General features: G+C 59.4%; 1 protein-coding gene across 4 annotated transcripts in view; it reads left to right on the forward strand.

Annotated features, from left to right (window-relative positions):
* Positions 1-25,617, forward strand: part of CHD5 (chromodomain helicase DNA binding protein 5) — a 59,602-nt gene that overhangs the window by 22,552 nt on the left and 11,433 nt on the right. For 3 of the 4 annotated variants that reach the window (XM_058719308.1, XM_058719306.1, XM_058719309.1), the window contains exons 8-33: positions 113-279; positions 422-643; positions 1,763-1,969; positions 2,187-2,401; positions 4,743-4,874; positions 4,957-5,062; positions 6,141-6,332; positions 6,427-6,627; positions 9,640-9,777; positions 9,898-10,019; positions 10,856-11,029; positions 11,460-11,601; positions 12,589-12,720; positions 14,978-15,095; positions 16,348-16,472; positions 17,561-17,792; positions 17,971-18,081; positions 18,423-18,595; positions 19,140-19,314; positions 19,721-19,813; positions 20,030-20,118; positions 20,398-20,531; positions 20,934-21,078; positions 21,461-21,620; positions 23,693-23,772; positions 24,029-24,146. In XM_058719308.1, coding sequence (XP_058575291.1) covers positions 113-279; positions 422-643; positions 1,763-1,969; positions 2,187-2,401; positions 4,743-4,874; positions 4,957-5,062; positions 6,141-6,332; positions 6,427-6,627; positions 9,640-9,777; positions 9,898-10,019; positions 10,856-11,029; positions 11,460-11,601; positions 12,589-12,720; positions 14,978-15,095; positions 16,348-16,472; positions 17,561-17,792; positions 17,971-18,081; positions 18,423-18,595; positions 19,140-19,314; positions 19,721-19,813; positions 20,030-20,118; positions 20,398-20,531; positions 20,934-21,078; positions 21,461-21,620; positions 23,693-23,772; positions 24,029-24,146 — 3,903 coding nt within the window. The remainder of the gene's footprint in view (positions 1-112; positions 280-421; positions 644-1,762; positions 1,970-2,186; positions 2,402-4,742; positions 4,875-4,956; positions 5,063-6,140; positions 6,333-6,426; positions 6,628-9,639; positions 9,778-9,897; positions 10,020-10,855; positions 11,030-11,459; positions 11,602-12,588; positions 12,721-14,977; positions 15,096-16,347; positions 16,473-17,560; positions 17,793-17,970; positions 18,082-18,422; positions 18,596-19,139; positions 19,315-19,720; positions 19,814-20,029; positions 20,119-20,397; positions 20,532-20,933; positions 21,079-21,460; positions 21,621-23,692; positions 23,773-24,028; positions 24,147-25,617) is intronic. The other variant, XM_058719307.1, reaches the window with a different exon arrangement.

Raw genomic sequence — 25,617 nt, forward strand, 5'->3', positions numbered from 1 at the left:
CATCCAACATCTATTAAACACCTACTGTGGACCGGTCCAGTCTGGGGTGGAGATTGGTTGGGCACTGGGAGTGGGCACCAGGCCCTCCACTACCGCCTCTGCCCCTCCCCAGTTGACGATGGTGATGGCTATGAGACGGACCACCAGGACTACTGTGAGGTGTGCCAGCAGGGCGGGGAGATCATCCTGTGCGACACCTGCCCGCGGGCCTACCACCTAGTCTGCCTCGACCCAGAGCTGGAGAAGGCTCCGGAGGGCAAGTGGAGCTGTCCTCACTGTGTAAGCCTTTGGCAGAGGCCCCGGGGCAGGGGCGCGGGGAGGTGCAGAGTGTGGAGGGGCGCGCGCGGGAGGGAGGAGGGAGGCGCACCCTGCCGGAAGGGGGGCCTGGCCCAAGGTGCCTCCACGCGGATTGTCCCTCCAGGAAAAGGAGGGGATCCAGTGGGAGCCGAAGGACGACGAGGACGACGAGGAGGAGGGCGGCTGCGAGGAGGAGGAGGACGACCACATGGAGTTCTGCCGCGTGTGCAAAGACGGCGGCGAACTGCTCTGCTGCGACGCCTGCCCGTCCTCCTACCACCTGCATTGCCTCAACCCGCCGCTGCCCGAGATCCCAAACGGTGAATGGCTCTGCCCGCGCTGTACTGTGAGTGTTACGCCAGCCCCGCGCCGCCCCGCGCCGCCCCGCCAGCCAAGCCCCACCCCCTGATCTGGCCCCTCCCCGACCAAGCCCCGCCCCGGCCAGGTCCCTCCCCCCCGGCCAGGCCCTGCCCACGAAGGACCCTCGTCCGCGGGTCCAGGCCACGCCTACCCACAAGCCCTGCCTGCGGCGCTCCAGGCCACGCCCCGCCGGCGGATCCCGGTCCACCAAAGGCTCCGCCTCTGTTGGGCCAGGCCACGCCCACCCAGTATAGCCCCGTCCGCGGAGGACCCCCTCACCCAGCTCGGCTGGCCCAGGCCCGGCCCACCTAGGCCGGCGCCGCGATGCCACAGACCTACTAGCCAAGGCCCCGCCCCCTCCAGGTCCGCCCAGCCGGCCACCATCCCATGCTCGAGTTCCCGCCCACCACGGGTACCCCCACCCACCCACCTCCGAGGCCCGCCCACCACCTTTTCCCACCGGAAACCCGAGCCCTTTTGAAGAAACAAGTGGCGTCCATGACCTACCATCACCCTACCATCTGGCCGTTGTGCACCCCTTTACCGCGTACCGAGTTTTCCAGTACAGGCCTTTTGTTATTCCCATTTTTAGATGTCAAAACTGAGGCTCAGGGAGGTAAAGTGACTTGTCTAAGGCCAAACAACAGAACTGAGCACTCAGACCCTGCCAGGACTCAGGGCTGGGGGTGATGAGAGGGCAGGAGGCAGGGAGAGAAGAGCGCCTCCCACCCCGCCCCCAGTCGCTTTGTGCATTTGAAGGCCCCTCTGCTCTGAGTTGTCCCCCAGGCCCACCCCCACTGCTGGATTCTCCACCCTCTGGATCCTGGGCTGTGCTGTGACCAGCCCCAGTTACCCTGGGTGCATCTGGGCTTCTGGTGTGTGTGTGCGTGCGTGGGCGTGGGTGTGCACAGACTCATGTTGCCTATCTCGTGTGTGCACAGCATGTGCCCTGAGGACAGGGCAGCATTGTGGGGTCAAGGTGGTGCCTACTTGGGGGTCACTGCAACTTGTTGGAGAGAGCCTTGTGACGGCCTGATGTCACTGGAGCCTCAGGGTGGGGTCCTGTGGCTAAGCCCTGAACTTGGGGACCCTCCTCTGTCCACAGTGTCCCCCACTGAAGGGCAAAGTCCAGCGGATCCTGCACTGGAGGTGGACGGAGCCCCCGGCTCCCTTCATGGTGGGGCTGCCGGGGCCCGACATGGAGCCCGGTGTCCCCCCACCGAAGCCCCTGGAGGGCATTCCGGAGAGGGAGTTCTTTGTCAAGTGGGCTGGACTCTCCTACTGGCACTGCTCCTGGGTGAAGGAGCTACAGGTGAGCGCCCCCGGGCAGGTGTGGCTGTGCTGGGGCGCCGCTCCTGAGGGTGCTGGCCGGCACCCCGAGCGAGCGAGGCACCCTGCTGGGGGTCCGGGAGCAGGAGGCTGCACGTGGGGGCCGTCCTGCCTGGGACCCAGGCTGGGGGAGCTGGGTTGGGGACCTGGGGGGGGGGGCATGGCCCATCTCCCTCCCATAACCTCTGCCCCTGTGCCAGCAGCTGGAGCTGTACCACACGGTGATGTATCGCAACTACCAAAGAAAGAACGACATGGATGAGCCACCGCCCTTTGACTACGGCTCTGGCGACGAGGACGGCAAAAGCGAGAAGAGGAAGAACAAGGACCCTCTCTATGCCAAGATGGAGGAGCGCTTCTACCGCTACGGCATCAAGCCCGAGTGGATGATGATCCACCGTATCCTGAACCACAGGTGTGTGCCCGGGGGGGGGGGTGCGGCCCCGGGTCTCCCTGGAGGGGTGCCCGCAGGGCCGGGACACATGGCTCCTTCACCCTGTGGAACGGACACAGGACTGCATGCGGGTGCGGAGGGGGCAGGAGGAAGGGGTGGAGGGCCCCCACCGGCAGCGATTCGACCGCCCAGCTGGAGGGGCCGTCGTGTGCTCGCAGGTCGGTGTGCGCGCACGCGCTCTGGCTCACATGTGCGCACGTGTCCCACTCACGGTGGGAGCACGGCTCCAAAGTCTTACATATACAGGGGCAACTTGACCAGCCCGTGACGCTTGCACGGAGCGGGACCGTCATTGGGTCAGGATGCTTGTGCTCTTGGGCTTCTGCCAGAGCTAGTGCTTGGTACCTGGGGTAGGGTCCTGGGGACCGAGGTGGCCTGAGTGTGGGGGCGTAAACACGCGTGATCTTCCTTTATAACAGCAGCTAACACAGCTGAGCGCTCTCTACCCGAGAGACAGGCGTTTTATTTCTCTCTCTCTGTTATGGACGTGTGAGTAGGCACAGCAAGGTTAAGTTACTTGCCCAAAGTCACACAGCCTAGAGGGGGTGGAGCTGGGATTTGAACCTGGTGAGTTTTGACGGGAGGGCTTGCTGTCTTGGCCACTATTCCAACCTCTGTTGAATGGTCTGGAAATCCCCCAGGCACAGTGATCGGAGGCTGCAGAAATTTGGACAAAGAGATCAGGGCGGGAAGCCTGTGGACCCCCTGAGTTTGGCTTTGGTTTGCAGAGCCAGTGGGAGCTCTTGTGAATCCTGAGCTCAGGTGCTTGAGAACTGGCAGTGGCCGACAGGTGGGCGCAGGGTGGGGGTCGAAGCCTTGCCCTTGCCTCCCTGCGTCCACCGGATGGGCTCTGCCCTGGAGGGGCTTAGGGCCCAGCCAACCACAGGCATCCTGAGAAGCGGGAGTTGGGTAGTGCAGAGGTTAAGAACCAGAGCCAGACCCAGATTCTAATCCTAGCTCCCCATTTTCTGGGCTGTGTGCCCCGTGTTTCTCACGTGAAGTAGGATCTGGAGAGTACCCCGCAGGGCTGTTGTGAGGGCCGAACGAGCATGCCGGGGCTGGGGCTGCGAGCGCAGCCTTCAGTAAGAGGGGGAAGCACTGCCTGGAGAAGCCGCCCGCCTCTTCCCATCCCCAGCCCTCACTGAGAACAGCTCTTAAAGAGAGGGTTAGTTACTATGCGAACCTGAGCCCCCCACTGAACTGACCCATGGTTTTTTTCCTTTATTAAATTGCATTTTATTCATTTATTTTTTAAAGTTTATTTACTTATTTTGAGGGGAAGAGGAGCAGAGAGAGGGGGAGAAAGAGAATCCCAAACAGATGCGGGGCTCGATCCCATGACCTTGAGATCATGAACCAAGCCGAAATCAAGTCGGTCGCTCAACCGACTGCGCCACCCAGGCGCCCCTTAAATTGCATTTTAAAAGCATAAATGACAATCTGCTCCCTGTCTCCAAGGCAGGGCTGATGACTTTTCCCCACATTTATTACCCCACGCCTGAATAACAACTAATTATTTATCTTCAAAAATATCAGTTTCCATGGTGCCCGGGGACTGGTCTTTCTCTTAATGGTTCCCAGGCTAGTTGCAGCCACAGCCTTTTTGGGGGGCCGAGACTCCCCCACCCCGCTGCACTCCCCAAGCCTGGCTGCCCGCTCAGCTCAGTTGGGTGGCAGGCCTCTAGGACCCTCCCAGCAGCCGGAGTCAAGCTGGCGTAAGGTGCTTCCCTGGCACAGCCCTTCTGTGCTGCTGGCTTGGTCACCAGGTCCCTGCGTCCCCAGGGGTCTTCAGAAGAGGTCATCCCACTTGCACCCGCGGGAATCAGCCCTTGTTTACTTTGCAGAGATGGGACCAGGATGGGCATGGCTCTGGTCCTTTGAAGTTTTTTTTTTTTAAGTTAGAAAACAAAGGCCTGTGGTCAGGGGAGAGGCCTGCCCAACTCAGAAATGCCGAATTCTGGTGTCCACACCCCCGGCCCGGATGGGATTTGTCACTGTGACAGGAGGATGGAAATGTGGCTGGCTCTTTGCTCCTCTGTGAGCGTGCCCTCCCACCTCTCCCTCTCCGGCTCTGCCACTCAGCCCGCGCCCTCCTCCCTGTCACCAGCCGTGTGGCCTCAGGCAAGCCGCTTCACCTCTCTGGAGTCACAGCCCTGGTGCTCTGCCCTCCCTGCTGGGCCCAGGATGCCAGGGGACTGCGGGCGCGGCGGGGTCTGCATCCTGAGAGAGCCCTCCTGGACTCCCCCGAGGCCATGGGCCCGGTGGCCCGCCCCTCCCCCACCACCCGTGTGCTGTGTTGCAGCTTCGACAAAAAGGGGGACGTGCACTACCTGATCAAGTGGAAAGACCTGCCCTATGACCAGTGCACCTGGGAGATCGACGACATCGACATCCCCTACTACGACAACCTGAAGCAGGCCTACTGGGGTCACAGGTGGGCTGGCCGCCGGGCTGTCCCCGGGCTGTGGCCTCCGGCGGGCTGGAGCTTTGCCCATCTGCACCCCCCTCTTCCGCAGGGAGCTGATGCTGGGTGAGGATGCCAGGCTGCCCAAGAGGCTGGTCAAGAAGGGCAAGAAGCCAAAGGAGGATAAACAGAAGCCGCCAGACACACCCATCGTGGACGTGAGCAGGGAGGCGGGTGACGGGTGGGGTTGCCAAGGCCTGCCACCCCGGGCGTGGCCACAGAGGATGGCCTGTCCTGCAGAGGCGGGACAAGGTGATCAAGACCCAGGACCGCCTGGGTCCCCCAGCCTGTGCAGCCGACCCCCCCCCCCCCCCCCCCCCCCCCCCCCCCCGGACAGAGATGGCTTCCTGTGAGATTTGCACCGTGGGTTATCTGTGCACAACCGGGAGGGGGTGGGGGGCAAATAGTCCCTGCTCAGCACACAAATTTACATTACTTTAGGTGAGCTAATTCCAAGCATTTAAGTCAACTTTAAGCTGACATGGTAATTATACACCTTTCTTACCTGTTCAGGGAGAGGAGACCCCCAACTTGCCCCACCCCCAGCTTTGAGCCCATCAGGGAGGGGAAGGGTTGACCTTTATTCCTTTAGCAAACTTCCCTGGGGTGTCTGCCAGCTGCTGGCCCTGTGGGAACAAGGACTCTGGCCCCATTTCAAAAAGTGCCCATCTCCCAGGGGCCTGTGGCGTGAGCACACAGAACATAGGGGTTCGACCTGGGACGGTGGGATGCCAGGGAAAGGCAAACGGGCCTGGTCCATCTGGAGGACTTCATGGGGGAGGCGGCTCTGAGCTGTAGGATAGAAGAGACAGAGGGTGATGTTTAGGATCGAGTGGATGGAGCACCTCAGGCACGCACCAAACACATGTTGACTGGGTGCCCACCGCAGCCCAGGTACTATGTGGGGCTCAGAGGAAGCAATGGTGCACAGAATGAGTGTGGCAACCACAACCTGGGCTCAAAGTCAAGAGAATCCAGCCATCAGGAAACTGCCCCGATAGCAGCAGTACAGGGCTGCTGCAGGAGGACAGGGGAACACCTGAGCCAGAGTGGGAGTCAGGGAGGGCTTCTTGAAGGAAGAGGCGTTCCAGCCAAAACATGAAGGATAAATAAGTTAGCAGGGATGAGAGAGTGGGGAGAGTATTCCAGGCAGAAGGAATGGTGTGTGCAAAGGCCCTGGGGTGGGCTCTGGTGCCCAGGATTGAGGGTGTATCTGAACCTCTGCCTCCCCTGCAGCCCACGGTCAAGTTTGACAAGCAGCCTTGGTACATTGACTCCACGGGTGGCACACTGCACCCGTACCAGCTGGAGGGCCTCAACTGGCTGCGCTTCTCCTGGGCCCAGGGCACAGACACCATCCTGGCCGACGAGATGGGCCTGGGCAAGACTGTGCAGACCATCGTCTTCCTCTACTCCCTGTACAAGGAGGTGCGCGGGCCAGGGCAGGGGCCCGGGAGCGGTGGCCGGTGCTGGCCGGGGTGCGGTGGGCAGCTTCACTGCTTCTGTCTCCCTCCGTCCCCAGGGGCACTCCAAGGGGCCCTACCTGGTCAGCGCGCCCCTGTCCACCATCATCAACTGGGAGCGGGAGTTTGAGATGTGGGCGCCCGACTTCTACGTGGTCACCTACACGGGGGACAAAGAGAGCCGCTCCGTGATCCGGGAGAATGAATTTTCTTTCGAGGACAATGCCATTCGGAGTGGAAAGAAGGTGTTCCGCATGAAGGTGAGCGCCCCTCATCCGCGGGGAGGACCCCGGAGAGGCTCTGGGTCTGTCGCTGGGGCCGCAGGGGCCCTGCGTTCTGGTGGGGGTCCCTCAGCTCCTTTGGAGGCCTGTGGCCAACTCTGCAGGCAGAGTTACCAGCGTCTTGCGGCTGCTGTCACAAAGCACCACAAGCCGGGTGGCTGACAACAGACTTACTTTCTCCTGGTTCCGGAGGCTCGGAATCTGGGGTCGAGGTGTCAGCAGGGCCACGTGCCTCTGAGGGCACCAGGGGAGGGTCCTTCCTGCCTCCTCTGGCTTCTGGCGGCTGTTGGCGTTCCTTGGCTCACAGCTTGGCTCACAACTAATCACACCTGCAAAGACCCTAGTTCCTGGAAGGGCCACATTCCGAGGTGCTGGGTGGACACGGATTTGGGGGGGAACACAATTCCACCTAATACACCAGCTGGGCGACCTCTCTGTGCCTCAGATTCTTCTCAGCAGAATGAGCTCACGGACCCCGCGGGGTCACGGAGGGGCGACCAAGTGAGCCAGGAAGGGTCTGTCCCACTTGATTGTGCCCACGGGTCACCAGGGCTCTTGCTGAAGGGCAGGTTCTGATCCAGCAGCTCTGGGGTGGGGCCTGAGACTCCGCATTTCTGACGAAGTCCCAGGGGGTGTGGATGCCTCTGGTCCCCAGACTCCCCCAGAGCACTCAGAACAGTGCCTGGTGCATGGGAGGCCCTCAACGAATCTCAGCACTTACGCTGGGGGCTGGGGCTCCCCTCCCAGGATCCTGGGGGGGTTCTTACCCCAGCTTGCTGCAGCATCTTGGAGCCTCTGTGGCCCCAGGGGATGCCCAGTAACTATTTGCTGAATGAGGGGATGACTCAGATGATGGACCTGTGGGCCAATTAGTCACAGAAAACTTCTCCTGAGCTCACACTGGGGTCCTGTGCCGTGCTGGGCACTCTATAGACTCACCTCTTTTACTTTATTTTTTAAAATCGTGGGGGGCGCCTGGCTGGCTCAGTTGGTTAAGCGTCCAACTTTTGATCTCAGCTCGGGTCTTGATCTCAGGGTTGTGAGTTTAAGCCCCACATTGGGCTCCATGCCGGGCACAGAGCCTGCTTAAAACAAATTGCGCTAAAATACACAGACATAAAATTTACCGTTGTGACCATTTTGAAGTGTGCGGTTCAGGGGCACCGAGTACCCTCCACCATCGGGCAACCATCCCCCATTATTCGTCTCCAGAACTTTCTCCTCTTGCAGAACCAAAACTCGGTCCCCATCAAGCAGTAACTCCACCAGCCCCTGGCACCCGCCCCGTGATTACCAATCAGTGCCTCATTTAAGTAGAATAGCACAGTGTATGCTTGTTTTGTGACTGGCTTATCTCACTTAGCAAAGTGCCCTCAATCTCACCCTTGTCGTAACATGGGTCAGAATGTTCTCCCTTCTTCTTCTTTTTTTTTTAGTGTTTATTTATTTTGAGAGAGAGAGAGAGAGAGAGAGAGAGAGAGAGCGCGCGTGTGCGTGAGCAGGGGAGGGGCAGAGAGAGAGAGGGAGAGAATCCTAAGCAGGCTCTGCGCTGTCAGCGAAGAGCCCAATTCGGGGCTTAATTCCACGAACTGTGAGATCATGGTCTGAGGCAAGATCAAGGGTCGGACACTAAAGTGACTGAGCCACCCAGGCACCCCCGGAGTGTCCTCTCTTCTTAGACCGAATAGCACTGCACTGGCGAACTGCATTTCCTTTTTCATTCACCCATCCAGACCCTTGGGTGGTTTCCACCTTTTGGCTCTTGTGAAAATGCTATAAACGTGGATGTGCTGACATTTACTCCAAGTCCCTCCTTCACTTCTGTTGGGCCTTTGGGTCTGTATCCAGAAGCAGAATACTTGGATCCTGTACTGATTCCATGTGCGTTTAATTATTTTAAGGGACAGCTTTTGCCCTCTGGATTCTCATGGCGTTCCTCACGCAGACAGGATCTCTCCTTTTTTTTTTTTTTTTTTACCAAAGGGGATACTGAGGCTCAGGAGGCTAATTAACTTGACTTGGGTCTAGCTGGAAAGGGTAGGGCCGGGTGCAAACCCAGGGGCCACCTGCAGGCAGAGCCCGTGCAATGAGACGCCCCTCTGCCCCTCTCTGGCCCCTTCACAAGGGACGTCGGTCGCTGGGAGATCCGGGCTTGGATTGGCCAGGACTGGCTACCTCCTTTGCGGGGCCCGGTGGAGACTGAAGACGCAGGGCCCCTGGTTCAAATGCAAGAAACAGCGTTTTCCTTTTTTTAGTAGTCTCTCTCTCGACCTCTGGGTGGTGGTTTTTATTGGCTATTTAATGTCCTGTTTCCTCAGCACGGGGCTACTCTCAGGGTGAATGCCCCCCATGCCCGGGCCTGGCCCCCACAAGGGTGTGAGGCGTTGGTGTTTGCTGGGTGGGGATAGGGAAGCTGGGGGCTCCATCATTCCATAGATCTCCTCTTACAAAACACAAATTCAACAACGTAATTATCAAGAATTTCAAGTCCGTGGGGGCACCTGGGTGGCTCAGTCGGTTGAACTTCAGCTCAGGTCATGGTTTCTCAGTTTGACAGTTTGAGCCCTGCGTCGGGCTGGCTGCTGTCCGTGTAGAGCCCGCTTCGGATCCTCCTGGCCCCCCTCTCTCTCTGCCCTCCCCCCATTCTCTTTCTCAAAAATAAAATAAAACTTAAAAGACAAAAAAGAATCTCAAATCAGCTACGGCAGAGCATTTAACCACACGTACAGGGATCGCTTCCCTGTGCGAATCCTGGTTCTGCCATCCATTGGTCTTGGGGACCAGCCTGAGATCCTGTGAGCTGTAAATGGGGACAATGACAGCGTGGGGGGGGGGCGGCTTGTGAGATTGAGGGGGCTTGCCCCCGCGGCCCTTCCTGTCAGTCCCAGAGCCTCCCTGGGCCCTCCGGAGTCCTGTCCACTCCTCCTCCACGTCTCCTTATCTCTGGAGACCCTACCTGCTCCCCTCCCAGACGCTCCTCTTCCCCTCCAGAAAGAAGTGCAGATCAAATTCCACGTCCTGCTCACCTCCTACGAGCTCATCACCATCGACCAGGCCATCCTGGGCTCCATCGAGTGGGCCTGCCTTGTGGTGGACGAGGCCCACCGGCTCAAGAACAACCAGTCCAAGGTGGGCGGTGCTGGCTGCTGGCCCCTGGAGCCACGCCTTCCACCCCGGTGGAGGGGTGGGGCGGGGAGGGGTGCCGGCTGGCCGCCCCGCTCCCCCTAACTGGCCGCCTCCTCCCCGAAGTTCTTCAGGGTCTTGAACAGCTACAAGATCGATTACAAGCTGCTGCTGACGGGGACCCCGCTTCAGAACAACCTGGAGGAGCTTTTCCACCTCCTCAACTTCCTGACTCCAGAGAGGTTCAAGTGAGTCAGGGGGTGTGGCCGGGGAGGGGGTGTGGCCGGGGAGGCGGGCTGGCGGGCAGCCAGGGAAGACCGGTTCAGTGCGAGCTGGAGCTCAGCCTCCTTGTCAGTAAAATGGGAGCATTAGCAGCAGCCTGCCCCAAATGACCTGTGCGGGAGGGGCCGCGGCCCTGGCGTGTGCAGGGTGCTCAGTGGACGTGAGCTGCCCCGAATACCGTGACTGATCCTCGGCTCTGCCCCAGGAGACCCCTGGGGCATCCTCTGGGGCTGCTGTCCTTGCCCCCCCATGCCCTGCCTCATTCCTTCCCCTCCACTAACACCTAAGTGACCACCTGGGTGACAGTGATGAGGGCAGAAGGCTGGGGGTGGTGGTGGATATGGGGCGAACACGGAGCCCCTGCCAGTGGGGGGCCCCGGCCTCCTTGCCTTCACCTACCCCATTCTCCGGCTCAGAATGGGGAGTTCAGGGTGGAGGGTGCTGACTTCAGAATCAGGAGATACAGATTGGAGGGCAGGCTGGACCATACAACCTTGGGCCCCCATCAGCCTCAGTTTCCTTTTCTGTAACAGGGGTAAAAGTCCTAGAGACTTTGTTTCCAGGACAGCTTTGAGGAGAGGAAGTTATCCTATGTGGCCGAGCTACACTGGAGGGGTGGGGACACGGGCTTAGGTGGACACTGAAGGGACACTTAGGGCAGGGCTAAGGCTCCCAGGCCCACCAGCCAACCGGCCTGCCCTTGACCCTCTGGTCCCCCACCCCAATCCTGGCTTCCTCTGCAGAGGGCTTTGGCCTATTCCAGTCCCCTGCTCCTGGCTCTGATCCTGGTTCTCTCTCGCAGCAATCTGGAGGGCTTCCTGGAGGAGTTTGCCGATATCTCCAAGGAAGACCAGATCAAAAAGCTCCATGACCTGCTGGGGCCGCACATGCTGAGGCGGCTCAAGGCCGATGTGTTCAAGAACATGCCGGCCAAGACCGAGCTGATCGTTCGCGTGGAGCTGAGCCAGATGCAGAAGTGAGTGGACGCTCCGCCCGCGGGGGCCCCGCCACAGAGCGGCCTGCCTCACGCCCCCTGGGCTTGCCTTCTCCCAGAAGGTCTGACTGAGCCTTCCAGCAACGCTTCCCCGGGTGGTGGGAAGGCTCTGCGCCCCACACCCCTGCTCCCCCCCCGCCCCTCCCCCGCCGACCCCTTGACTCACCTTTTGCACGAGCTTCCTTCTTTGACCTCTTTCACTAGCCTGGGTTGGGGCTGCCTGAGGCTTTTCAATGTCCTCAGTAACTTGCTGGGTGACTCGGGGCCTGGGGCTTCACCTGGCAGGGCTCCTCTGGTCTCTGTAAGTGGTGCTCGGCCGGCAGCCCCGTCTCCCTGCAGAGCAGAGAGTGTCCTCTCAGAGGTCGGGGCGGCCCTGGTGTCCAGCCTGCCTTTCCTCCTCGCCCTGCTGCAGGAAGTACTACAAGTTCATCCTCACGCGGAACTTCGAGGCACTGAACTCCAAGGGGGGCGGGAACCAGGTGTCGCTGCTCAACATCATGATGGACCTGAAGAAGTGTTGCAACCACCCCTACCTCTTCCCCGTGGCTGCCGTGGTAGGTCCCCATGGCCGCCCTGTGGCCACTGTAGCGGGTGCCCGTGACCGTCACGGTAAGGGCCCGAGGCTGCCGCGGTAGGTTCCCTTTGCCCGTCGTGGTGCCTGTCCGTGGCTGCCGTGGCACCCTCAGCCCCCCAGCCCTCCCCGCACGTGTGGACTTACAGGTGATGTGGCCCCGTTACACCCAGTTTCTGAAAACTTACCTCCGTCCATTGCTCAGGCAGGCCCTCTCCTTCCCTTGACCCCACCTTGTGCCCACAAAGCAGTGGGGGGCATCAGGGCACCCCAGGCTGATCTGGCTGTGCTCGGTCACCGGGGGAGTCAGGAAGGCCTGCGTGGGGCCCCAGGTAGTCCTGAAGTGAGACTGGACCCGGGTCAGGCACCAGCTCCAACCCTGTGGTCTCAGGAAAGCCAGTGGTCCTGCTCTGAGCCTCAGCTTCATCTTCTATAAAATGGGACAGTAACAGCATCTGCCTGAAAGGGTGAGGGCCGGGTGAGAAAGCGCCCTCAGAGAGAGCCCGGCACGGCCGTTCTTGTCACCGTCACTACTGTTCTGGTTCTTGCTGAAACCCTCCGCGGTGTCTGCCTCCTGCCCCCAGACAGCCAGACACGTGCAGAGGGAGCCGTGGGGGGCCGTGCTGTGGGTGATCTGCCCCCCAGATCTCTCTCACCTCCCTGGCACGGCAGGGCCCTTGGGCTGACGTCCTGCCCAGCTGGGGTTCAGGGCTTGGCCTCGCCAGGATGCGCCCTACCGTGACCACAGAGACCAGGTATAATTCCTTCTGGGAAGGCCGGCTTAGCCTAAGACCCTGTCATCGCCTGTTGGCTGATGTCCCCGGTGTCCTGGTGGAGTGCCAGCAGGGGGAGACGGAGGGCTCTGCCTGGGAGTGCCGTGTGCCCGGAGGGGCCCCGTGGGATGAGTGGCCTGTCTGCCCGGTCCGACCCGGGAAGCCCCCCCATGCCCCACCTTCTGCCATGTCTACAGGAGGCCCCCGTCTTGCCCAATGGCTCCTATGACGGCAGCTCCCTGGTCAAGTCCTCGGGCAAGCTCATGCTGCTACAGAAGATGCTTAAGAAACTGAGGGATGAAGGGCACCGCGTGCTCATTTTCTCCCAGGTGAGCTGACCTCCCTGCTTCCCCCCCGCAGCCCCCACTCCACATCCTGCGGAGGGCACCCCTGCCAGCTGAGGGCGCCGCCTGCCGGTGGCCCTCCAGGCCTGGTGCTCTTTCCCGGTGGACTGCACGTCAGAGGTTGTTCGTGTGCGCCCTGGCCGGGCACAGCCCAGAAAGCTGGCTGGGTGCCAAGCTCCAGGAGCTCAGGGCATGTTGGCCATAAAGCCCAGCGTCTTCCCCACCACCTGCCCCTTCTGGCCTGCCCCCCCCCCCCCCAACCCCCGAAGCAGCGGAGCCTTCCCCGGTGTCCAGGCTGGGACGACAGCCCCTGGCCCTCACCCCTGCAGCCTGACTTGTCACAGGCCCTGAGGCTGGTTTGGGCAGAGCCTGTTCGGGGGCAGCTCCTCCTGAAATGGCACTTGTACCACTGCCTCTTGGGTGGTCAGAGGCAGGCTGTGCAGCCTCGGGGGTCTGCTGGTCTGTGCACCCCTTGTTCCCTCACCCCTCTGGTTGCATCTGCCCTCTGTCAGGCTCTGTGGGAGGCACGGGGCCAGTCCCTGTCCTTGAGACACGCTCAGTCTAGTGTGGGAGACAGATGTGGGCAACAGACGTAAAGAGACATTTAGTTCTGGGGTCGTCTCTGTAATGGGAGTCAGCAATGGTCCTGCGGGTCCTGGTGCTAAAAATGCTCCTGTATTCTGGGACTGAGCCAGGCCCCTTGCTCAAAGCCAGAGAGGAGGATGTGGCTCTTCTGTGTACTGAAGTCAGCTGGTGACTGCGGCTCCTGCCTGCAGCCCCGACCCCACCATGGGCCCGCAGGAGGCCCAGAGACGTTGGGGAAATCTGACCAAGCCTGGCACTGTGGACTGGCTTAGAGATTGGATCCACAATGCCCCCAACCCCCTGCCAACATAAGATATGATTCTGGGACCAAAGAGAAGGGATTTCACAACTCCTAGAAATGTGCACAGAGGGAAAGGGACGGAGACAGAGCACCTAAAACGGGCCCACAAACTCCACTTCCAAACCTCATGACAAAACCGGATATTAGTACATCCCACAAAACAGTACGTACACTCCAAATGAAAAGAATAATAGAAAAGCCTGAAAAAGACTTCAGACAAGCATGTTTAGGATCCCCCAAATTAATGGAGTAACAACCCATAAATCAAGAAGAAATCAGTTAAGCACAAACAGGAAGAAATGAAACAAGAATAATTGGATAGGAAAAGGGTCTGCATGGAACTAAAATAAAACATTTCAACACCTTGGATAAACTCTCAGCACTGGTGAGGGCAATGCTGATGAATGGGACCTGGTGCTGAGAATCTCCCCAGAATGGAGCAGAGAGACACAAAGATCAGAAAGAAGAAAGTGCACGAAGGACACCTTGAGAGGCTCCGATAATCATCTAACAGGAGTTGCAGAGGAAGAAATAGAGAAAATGGCGAAGAAGCTGGATTCCGTGAGAGTTTGCAGACCTGGGGAAAGACGTGAGGTCTCAGATCTGAAATGTACTCTGGAGTACCAAGCAGGATAAATATAAAGAAACGAATCCCTAGGCACCTCACAGGGAAATCACAGCACTTCAGACCTAGTACCTACAAAGGAATGATGATCAGACTGTCCTTAGGCTTCTCATCGGCAACAACAGGTGGCAGGAGGCAATTGTAAAATCTTCAGTATCCTGCGGGAATGGATCATTTTATATCCAGCTCAACTATCTCTCAAGAATGAAGGGAGATACACGGGGTAATGGGAGCCCAGAAGGGACTGCTTTTCTCTTCTTATAGGGAGCAGTGAAATCAGGCAAAACCTCACAGAAGAGGTGCTGTTTGAGTTCCCTAGGCAGTAAGGGGGTGGGCTTTCCAGGAGGAGAGGCCAGGGCATTTGGGGTAGCTGAGGGTATGATGGAAGCATTGAGACATGAAGCCCATATAGACCGCACTAAGTCTTGCCAGCCTGGAATGCCAGGGTGAGGAGCTGGGATTTTGTGCTGTTAGGTAAGGGCAGGGCTGCTCAGAGCTGTGCTTTAGACAGATGGCTGTGGGGCTGGTGTGGGTGATGCAGTGACTCTGGGGGTCAAGGCTGGAGGCTGCATTCTTCTCCAGAGAGCCCCGAGTCAGGTCTGCCTGAGTCCCACCTCTCTCCCCACTCAACAGGCAGCTCTGTCTTCCCCAAACTCATGGGGACCATGCCCGTGGCTCCATGGGGCTCCTTGCTCTGGGGCAGCCCCTCAGGCATATCATGTCCCCTGCAGATGACGAAGATGTTGGACCTTCTGGAGGACTTCCTGGAGTATGAGGGCTACAAGTATGAGCGGATTGATGGTGGCATCACTGGGGGCCTCCGACAAGAGGCGATCGACAGATTCAACGGTACCCTGCCTTACCCATGCATTCTTGACTGGGACCCTATATCTGCCCTTCCTCCCAGGCTGGGGTCTCAGCCAGGCCACCCAACTGATGTTCAGATTAGTTTCCCCTCAGGTGGCTGCAGAAAGCAGATTGGTGTCTAAGTCCTAACAGCTGTCCCTTTTAAATGCTAAAAGGAATGCATTCCACGGAACCTCTGGGGGCTGCCTGGGGTGCTGAGGGCCCAGTAGGGAACACCTGCTTGGAACTGAGACCCAGACCAGGAGAAAGAGAGGAAATTACCACCTCTGTTACTAAATGAAGCTGGGGCTGAGGGTCTGGGCGGCACCTGTGGGCTTCTGATACCCCAGATAAGCCACCGGTTACCAGCAGTGTGGGACAGAAGCTGCCACCCTAAAACAGACCGCGGGAGGGGTGGAGCTGAGCGCCTGCTCCCTGCGGGCTGCTTCCTAGCGACAGGAAGAAGCAGAGCCCTACGCATCCAAACTCAATGTACTCTCTTCCTGGCCCGGGAAGGAGAGACCGGAGCTTGCTGGGCAGTGAAGGAGACCTCCGGAGTGGGGGAGAGGTCAGGTGACCCACTGCCCCTTTATAGTGGCAAGGTTTGCAGCAGTGATGATGAGCTGTTTCCTTGGGGCTTGTGGCTTTCTGCTGGCCTCCACCCTCAGAACAGGGCTGGGGCCCCACTGCCCGATCGCCCAGGGGAGGGGTTCCTGTTGTCCACTCGTGTTTGAGGTGAAGCGAGTCCAGAGTTGCAAGATCTAGACGGAGGTGGGAGTGGCCGAGGCCCTGGGAGGATCGGGAACCTGTTTGCAGCTCTCGCGGGCGCACAGGTCAGACCCCCTCACTTACGAAGAGCTCAGGTGGGCCTGAGAACCAGCTGTCCTGCGACAGTGGGAGCTGCCCGGTGGGGTGGCCGCGGCCCTGTAGTTTGGTCTTTGCTCATCTAGGCTTTGAACATAACTTCCTTCTCTCTCTGGCTCCCTCCTGTAGAGTCAGGACTCAGAGCACAGCTGGGGGCTGAGTGGGGCTCAAGGGGACTGCTCTGTCCCCACCCTGGGCCCTGGGCCTCCTCAGGCTTACCCTGAACACAGCTGCGGCTGATGTCATCTGTGATGGGGCCACGGTGTCCCAGCACCCCCCTCCCCCTCTCCCATCCTCTCCAGCCCTCCTATCTGCTGTCCACCTGTGCCCACCCTCACCTCTCTGGGCAGCCCCTCACTGACCCCACTGGGCACCTGCCTCTCTTCCTCAGCCCCCGGGGCCCAGCAGTTCTGCTTCCTCCTCTCGACCCGGGCGGGTGGCCTGGGCATCAACCTGGCTACAGCAGACACGGTCATCATCTACGACTCGGACTGGAATCCACACAATGACATCCAGGTCTGTGGCCCTGACACCGTAACCCTGTCAGAGAGCCCCCTTGCCACCACTGGTTCTCTGGGCTTTCCACCCCTCCCCCTCAGACTGTGTGTCCGGGTGTCACCTCCCCCTGGGCCACCCTCATGGAATCCCAGCCCCAAGAGGGGACCTGGGAGGTGAGTGGAGGCTATGCCCTGCCCCTCCAGCTTCCTCACTATACAAAAGAGGAAATGCCCAGAGAGGGCAGGCAATGTGCCCAAGGACACACAGCAGTCTGTGTGGCTGACAACCCTTAGTCTGTCCCATCACTCTTAGGATCAAGCCCATGGGGGGAGTCAAAAGGAGGGAGTCCTGGGACCCAGACGGGGGGCAGTTTGGGGGGGAAACCAAGGAAATACTGGGGGACAAGCCTGTGGGAGAAGAGATGGAGGAGGGGCAAGCAGGGTTGGTGAGGAAGGACAGAAGGGCTGAGGGGGTAGGGGTGTGGGAACTAAGACACATGCTCTTGTCCCTGGCCACCTGGGGCAGGGATGGACGCACTGAGTACATACTGTTAGGGGCACACACAAACTCATGTCTCACGCACACGTGTGTGTGCCCACGCAGAGTCACCCACACAGATAGTCACGCTAGGGTCGCCTCAAGCAGACGCCTGATGCACAGAGCCTCGGGCACGTCCTCATACCACTGGGCAGCTTCCTGGCCTTGCTGCCCTCCCAGGGTGGCCGAGTGTCTCCAACAGGAGCTCCTGCGGTCACGAGCGGCTCGCTTCAAGGGAGGTGCCACCCCACCTCCCCAGGACTGCCGTCAGAGCCCCGTGTGGCTTTCTCAGGGGCACACACTGGCTCCGCCGCCCCTGCACACACCCCTGCCCACCTGCAGTTATGCCTAGTTCCACCTGTGCGGGCGCCCAGCCCCGCCCGAGACCACCCACGGTCAGGAAGCCAGCACAGCCCCATGCAGAACACGCCCCTGAGCACGCGTGCACACCCCTCCCACCTCGCGGCGCCGGGCCCTGTGGCCCGCCCCCCCCCCCCCCCCCCCCCCCCCCGCCCTTGGCCGAACCCCCGCCCCCCCCCCACCCGCACTGAGCTGCAGCTTGCCCCCAGGCCTTCAGCCGCGCCCACCGCATTGGACAGAACAAGAAGGTAATGATCTACCGCTTTGTGACTCGGGCCTCGGTGGAGGAGCGCATCACGCAGGTGGCCAAGCGCAAGATGATGCTCACCCACCTGGTGGTGCGGCCTGGCCTCGGCTCCAAGTCTGGCTCCATGACCAAGCAGGAGCTGGACGACATCCTCAAGTTCGGCACCGAGGAGCTCTTCAAGGACGACGTGGAGGGTGGGCGTCTAGGGCGGCTAGTGGGCGGGGGTGATGCTCCATCCGTCCCCGGGGCCCACAGCCTTTCTCCTCTGCCCCCGTCTCTTGGCCACGGAGGGTAGGGCCAGGGCGGCGTCTCTAGGCACCGGGGCTAGGGGTTGCCCCCCAGCCCTGCAACCCCTCTGACTCTGTCCTACAGGCATGATGTCTCAGGGCCAGAGGCCTGTCACGCCCATCCCGGATGTCCAGTCCTCTAAAGGGGGAGCCCTGGCTGCCAGCGCCAAGAAAAAGCATGGCAGTACCCCGCCAGGTAGGGGCTAAGTCAGCCTAGCTCCCAGCTGCTCTTGTGTTCCGAGGGGCTGTCCCCGGAGAGGAAGGGTTTCGCCCCACCCCGCCACCCCTTTCTGTGTTTTGTCGGGCTCCCGTGCTCGCCCCCACTGGCCCCTCACTTGGGTGCCCGCGGACTGTCCGGTGAGCAGGCAGCCGGGCTGATGCGGTGCAGGTTCCGCTCTCTGATCACCATGCCCCTCTGCTGCCGCCCCTGCTGGAGGCTGGGAAGGGCCATGGTCGGGAGTCTGTTCCTGTGGGGTCCCCACACTTGGACCTGGGCACCCCATCTGTCCCTTCACTCTGCACCCTGTCTGCTCCCAGGCGACAACAAGGACGTGGAGGACAGCAGCGTGATCCACTATGACGATGCGGCCATCTCCAAGCTGCTGGACAGAAACCAGGACGCCACGGACGACACGGAGCTGCAGAATATGAACGAATACCTGAGCTCCTTCAAGGTGGCGCAGTACGTGGTGCGCGAGGAGGATGGCGTGGTAAGCCCGCGGCCCCGCCCCCACCGGTCCCGCCCCCACCGGCCCCGCCCCCATCGGCCCCGCCCCCGCCGGCGGCCCTTCTCTCACAGCAAACTTTTAACCCTGGGTCTTTCCTGGGTGGCATCTCCGCTTCCTCCTTCTCCGCTTCCCCCTCAACTCCCATCACCCTCCATGCAGACCCTGGGTGCTAATTATCCTTCAGGAAACCAGGAGCCTCCTGAGGGCAAGGCTGGCGCTTATTCACTTCTGTACCCCAGTGCCTGGCACACGGCCAGGAAATACTTTTGGGGTGAATGAATGAATGAATGAACGAACGAACGAATGAATGACTGTGTCAGGGGCAGGAGGAAGACCTGTTGGGGCTGGGGTGATCAAGGTGGCTTCCTGGAGTAGGCAGGCTTTCCGATTCATCTTGGGCTCTTGGAGGGTGAGGGGTGGCGGAGGCCGCTGGGAGGCTCCCGGCGGTAGCTGTTGGCCCCACCTCCGAGCATCCGGGGCCTGTGCCTGCGGGGCCTGCCCTCATGGGCCCTGCGCCTGTGTCCAGGAGGAGGTGGAGCGGGAGATCATCAAGCAGGAGGAGAACGTGGACCCCGACTACTGGGAGAAGCTGCTTCGGCACCACTACGAGCAGCAGCAGGAGGACCTGGCCCGCAATCTGGGCAAAGGCAAGCGCATCCGCAAGCAGGTCAACTACAACGACGCCTCCCAGGAGGACCAGGGTGCGTGGCCCCGGGCGGGCAAGAAGCCCGTGGGCGCTGAGAGTGCGGGCGGTCAGAGGGCTGGCCGGGAGGTGGGGGGGGTGGGGGGGGGTGGCTTGGAGAAAGGGGGCTGGGAGCAGGGGTGGGTGCCGGCTGTTTGGGGAGCTTGGTGGCTAGGGTCCAGTGACTTCACCACTGCTCCTGGTGTGGCCTTGGGGAAGCCTCAGTTTCCGCATCTGTGAGACACGGATGATGACGGTGTCATGCATTAGGATACAGTGCAGGGCTGTTGGGGTTCAGTGAGCTCCCAGGAAGTACACCGTGCTCGTTTCGTTGTCCCTCGCCCCTGGGCTGGGTTTTGGGGCCTTGGCATGGCCCTGGGCGTGGTGGGGGCTCACTCTGTGCCTCTGCACGTGGCCCCTCACAGAGTGGCAGGACGAGCTCTCGGATAACCAGTCCGAATATTCCATCGGCTCCGAGGACGAGGACGAGGACTTTGAGGAAAGGCCAGAAGGGCAGAGTGAGTCTCAGGACTGGTGACCCTGGACTGGGGCCCAGACACGTGTCAGGGAGCTGCTGGTCAGCCTGGGGTCCCCTGGGGACACCAGGACAGTCGTCCATCCTTTGGAGGATGTCCTGAGGGGTTCTGCTGTCCTGGGGTGAGTTGCTGGAAGGGATGCGGGGGGTCGGGGCACCCCGGGCTCCGGTGAGGTGTCGTGGTGGGTCTGCTTCCCAGGTGGACGGCGACAATCCAGGAGGCAGCTGAAAAGCGACAGGGACAAGCCCCTGCCACCTCTTCTCGCCCGTGTGGGTGGCAATATCGAGGTGGGGCCCGCCTGCACCCCTTTCCCAGCTCCCCTTCTCCCTCCTCAGAACAAAGAGCTCATCCCTGCTGCACCTCTGGGGGTGTAGAGTAGGGATAGAGGCGGGGGGGAGGGGCGAGGGGCCTGCCCAGCGTCACAGCCAAGTAGAGGTGGGGCCAGGACAGACCCCTGGGTCTCCGGGTCCTGCCTCCTCTGTGTTTCTCCCAGCTTCTCCCCTCCGTCCGCCTCCCTGCCCATCCCTGAGTTCTCTGCTCCTCCGCCCCACTCCCTGCCTGCCCAGGTGCTGGGCTTCAACGCCCGGCAGCGGAAGGCCTTTCTGAACGCCATCATGCGCTGGGGCATGCCCCCCCAGGACGCCTTCAACTCCCACTGGCTGGTGCGGGACCTTCGAGGGAAGAGCGAGAAGGAGTTTAGGTAAAGGGGCTGAGGTGGTGGCCCGGGGCGTGGCTGCCCACCCCAGAGCGGGCAGGCTCCACTGAGGGCACCTGCCCACCGGGCCATGTTTGTGTTCCTGCCCTGGCTTACTGTCTGGAGGATTCCTGTTGTCTGGCCTTTGGGTGGGCAGGGCTCGGGTGCAGAAAACCCTGAGCAGCCGCCTCTGCTAGACCAGATCCAGGGCAAGGGCTGTCATGGGGGGGCTCCCTTCTGGGCCCCCCGTCCCCGGTCCTTCCCTAGGGGCCTGACCCAGCAGGCCTGACTGGGAGGCAGTTGATGGATGATGGCTCCAGCCAGGGGGTTACCTGGGGGTCCTGCCAGCCCTCTCAGAGGGTCCTTGCTGGCCCCTCACTCCCTGAGCCCCAGTCCCCCCCACCCCAGAGCCTATGTGTCCCTCTTCATGCGGCACCTGTGTGAGCCGGGGGCTGATGGTGCAGAGACCTTCGCGGACGGCGTGCCCCGTGAGGGCCTCTCGAGGCAGCACGTGCTCACCCGCATCGGGGTCATGTCACTAGTTAGGAAGAAGGTGGGTGAGTAAGCCTTGCCTGGGCCTTTCCCGGCCGCCCCCCCATGGCCCTTGTGTGCCCTCTGGGAGTCAGCGGGCAGAGGGCAAGTGCCTGGCTCCGGGCACTGAGTCAGGCTAGAGGGACACCTCTAAATGCCTCTCTGGGCGGGGGTGGGGAGGCTGGAGGTGGGGACGGTAGGTCAAGGGGCAGAGCACACACTGGGGTGGGGGTGGGGTCTGGCGTAGAGGTTTGTGGTCAGAAGTGCATTCGGCTTGGCCAGCCTCGGTGGGGAGGTGGCATTCATCCCAAGCCCGGGACACCCCCTGTCCCTCCAGCCACCCTGAGGCCCTTAGCTCTGGGCTGAGACCACTTCCCTCTCCCCTTCCCTGTCTCCTGCCTCAGGTTCAGGAGTTTGAACACGTTAACGGGAAGTACAGCACCCCGGACTTGATCCCCGAGGGGCCCGAGGGCAAGAAGCCAAGTGAAGTCATCTCCTCGGACCCCAACACGCCAGTGCCCGCCAGCCCTGCCCACCTCCTGCCGGCCCCACTGGGCTTGCCAGGTCTGGGCTCCGATGTGCGGGGGAGGGCACCTGGGTCACGGGAGGTGGCAAGGCCCCAGGAGACGCCGGGTCCTCTGCACAACCCAGGATGGACAGCCTCCCTTCCCCGGCTGCAAGCTTCTGCCTGCAGAAATGTCGCTGTCCTGAGAGTTTATCTTTTTAATGGCTATTTACTCACCACAACGTTCAGTCCTTGCAAATCTTACTATTCGGTAGTTTCTCGTGTGTTCACAGGGGTGAGTTGCCTCTAATTCTAGAGCATTTTCATCCCCCTGTGAGAATCACGTACTCGTTACCAGTCATTCCTTACTCTTTCTCCCCCAAACCCCTGGCAACCACTAATCTACTCTGTGCATTTGCCTGTTCTGGACATTCCATGTACGTGAAGCCGCATAACACCTGGCCTTTTGTGTCCGGCTTCATTCTCTAGCATGTTTTTCATTTTTTAAATTTTTTAACGTTTATTTAATATTTGAGAGCGAGAGAGAAAGAGTGCCAGCGGGGGATGGGCAGAGAAACAGGGAGATGCAGAATCCGAAGCGGGCTGCGGGCTTCAGGCTCCGAGCTGTCAGCACAGAGCCCGACGCGGGGCTCAAACCCACGAACTGCGAGATCGTGACCTGAGCCGAAGTCGGACGCTTCACCGACTGAGCCCCCCAGGCGCCCCGGTCTAGCGTGTTTCTGAGGTTCATCCACGTTGTAGGGCGTGTCCCGCTTCCTTCCTGTTTTTGGCCGAGTGATATCCCATTGTGTGGGATGTGCCGTGTTTCTGTTTGCTCGGCCGTCAGCTGGTGGATTTGGGGCCATCGTGAATAAGGTGGGGGGTGCCATGAGTCACGTGGCTGTGAGCATGGCTAGGAGTGGCACTGCTGGATCACGTGACCTGACATTCTGAGGAACTGCTGGACTTTTTCAGAGTGGCCACGCCATTTGACGTTCTCACCAGCAACGTGTGATGCTTCCCGGTTTCCCCACCCCCTCCCCGAACATTTGTTTTCTGACTTTTTGCTTACGGCTGTCCCAGTGGATACCAAGTGGTGTCTCCCCGTGGTTTTTTTTTTTTATAATTTTTTTTTATTCTTTTTTTTTAATTTTTTTAAATTTATTTTTGAGACAGAGAGAGACAGAGCATGAACAGGGGAGGGTCAGAGAGAGAGGGAGACACAGAATCTGAAGCAGGCTCCAGGCTCTGAGCTGTCAGCACACAGCCCGATGTAGGGCTCGAACCCACGGACCGTGAGATCATGACCTGAGCCGAAGTCGGATGCTTAAGCGACTGAGCCACCCAGGAGCCCCTCCCTGTGGTTTTGATTTGCGTCTCTCTGATGGCTGAAGACGTTGAGAATCTTTTCACGTGCTTCTGGGCCATTCGCGTGTCTTTGGCGAAATGTCTTTTCAGATCTTTTGTTCCTCGTTAATTGTCTGTCTTTGAGTGTCTTTTGGTGACCCATGTGTTTATTTGGGCAAAGTGTCGTCTTCCCTCCGTTGGACCTCGAAGGCCCCGTTCTGACCTACCTATGCCCGGGTGAGGTGTGAATCCCTGAGAGGCTCAGTGCCTCCAAGGACATCTATCCTGCTCCTGTGCAAAAGTGTGGCCTCTGGAGGTGGACACACCTGGTCCTATGTGAGCCCCGTTTTCTCCCTTGTGATGTGGGACCGGACAGTGGACACCTCCCAGGGCTGCTCTGAGCACTTGGCAGGGTGTCAGGAATTGGCTCAGTAAGGGGAGGCATACAGCCTGTCAGCCAGCCTGAAGGCGGGAAGCACCTCCAGCTGTCCCGGCTCCTAGGCCGGCCTCCGCCAACCTCCCCTGCCTGCCATGGGCAGCCCTGTGCCATCAGCCTGTGGCTTTGGCCTCACTGGGCCCAAGGTCCTCCAAGGATCCCCATGTCTGTGGGCCTGGCTTGAGGTCTCTGGCTCACCTGGTTCACCTGTCCTTCTTCTGGAGGAGCCAGGCCCAGAGGAGCCTCCTGAAGGCCAGCCTAGCTCTCCCCTGTGGTGCCCCATTTCCTGCCTTTTCACCCCTTGCCTGCCCAAGCCCACCGTCTCACCTCTTCCCTTTGATCTTTCAGACAAAATGGAAGTCCAGCTGGGCTACATGGATGAGAAGGAGCTGGGGGTGCAGAAGCCAAAGAAGCCCCCAGAAATCCAGGTGTGGAGGATGCTGGTGCCTGGGCCCCTGGTGGGTACGGTGTGGGGGTTGGGTCTAGGGACCTTTTCAGCCCTTGCTTGGACAGCTGAAACCCAGATCTTCTGGCTCCACGCTCGGGCTTCTGGGTCTGGGGGGAGCAGTTTGGGAGCACGGACGGGAACCAGGAGGGAGTGGATTCCCAGCCGAGTGCCTGTCCTCTGCCCTCCATGCTGTTGAGGCCTCAGGCCCTGAAGCATCCCTGGCCTGTCCTCCCCAGGCCCTGCCAACTGCCCTGGACAGAGTGGAGGGCGAGGACAAGCATGAGAACTCAGATGGCCAGGAGCGACTGGAGGACACAGAGAAGGCCCCGCCGTCCCCAGAGCAGCCGCCAAAAGGTGAGGCTTCCCACGGTCCCCCACCTCTGCCAATGCAGTCTCTGGCTCCCGCCAAGCTATGCTCCGCGCTGGCTCTCCTTGGCCGAGCGGCAGACTCTGTCCTACCACGACAGGATCCGCAGGAGGAGAGAGCCAGGGGCTCGGGTCTCTATAGTGGACTTAGCTTCCCTACCAAGCAGAGTTTGGGGGTTACTGGGCTGTCTTTTTTATTAGTGATTTCTAACTCCGTTGTATCGTGGTTGGGGCACGTGGGTCCGTGTGATATTGTTTCTACATTATGTTCATGAAACCTGCTTTTTGGCTTAATATGGTCAGATTTGGAAGTGGTCACGTGTGCCTGGAAAGAATGCATATTCTCTTCATTACTGGGTGTGAGGTTCTGAACATATGTGTTAGGTCATTATGTTGTTCAAATTTTGTTTGTTTGTTTATTTATTTACTTGAGAGAGAGCGGGAGTGAGTAGGGGAGGAGCAGAGAGAGAGAGAGAATTGCAAGCAGGCTCTGTGCTGCCAGCCCGGAGCCGGACGTGGGGCTCGAGCTGTAAAATCATGACCTGAGCCGAGATCAAGAGTTCGATGCTCATCTGACTGAGCCCCCCAAGTGCCCCCTCAAACTCCTTACATCCTTACTCAGTTTTGGTTTGCTTTAATCCGTCAAGTCTGAGAGACTTGTGTTAAAATCTCTCACTATGATTGTGGGTCAGTCCCTTTTTCCTTGTGAGGCCAGAGTTTGCCTCGTATCATTTGAGACTGGGTTGACAGATGCATATTGGTTTAGGGTTTTTATATCTTTCTGGTGAAGTGTGCCTCTTATATGATCCTTTTATCTCTCCTGATACTTTTTGCTTTAAGGTTTATTTAAGCTGATTTGGATGGATCGTACTTTTGTTTAGAATGTAGTCGGTGTATATGGCTTTCTATACTTTCACTTCAAAAAATACACGTATACATACACACTCTTCGCATGATGTAATCACATGGATACAGTTTACCCATTTAAAGTGTACAAGTCAGTGATTTTTTTGGCATATTCGTAGAGTTTTGCAAACCATCAGTGCCATTAATGTTTAGAATATTTTCATCACTCCAAAAAGAAACCCCATATCCATTAGCATTTACTACCCGTCTCCTTCTCTCCTTAACCCCCGGCAATCACTAAATGTACTTTCTGTCTCTGTGGATTTGTCTGTTCTGGACACTTCAGGTAAATGGAATCATAAAATGGATGCCCTTCTGTGTCTGGCTTGTCTCACTCAGCATAATGTTTTTGAGGTTCATTTATCTTGTGGCATGGATCAGCACATCACTCCTTTTTATGGCTGAATAACATCCTGTTGTAGAAATACGCTGCCTTGGATTGTCATCAGTTGACGGACGCTTGGGCTGTTTTCAATCTTTGGCTGCTGTGAACATTTCTGTAGTTTTTTGTGTGGACATAAGTTTCCATTCTCTTGGGTATATACCTAGGGGT

This window comes from Neofelis nebulosa, chromosome 2 (assembly GCF_028018385.1).
Source record: "Neofelis nebulosa isolate mNeoNeb1 chromosome 2, mNeoNeb1.pri, whole genome shotgun sequence".
NCBI classification, from domain to species: Eukaryota; Metazoa; Chordata; class Mammalia; order Carnivora; family Felidae; genus Neofelis; species Neofelis nebulosa.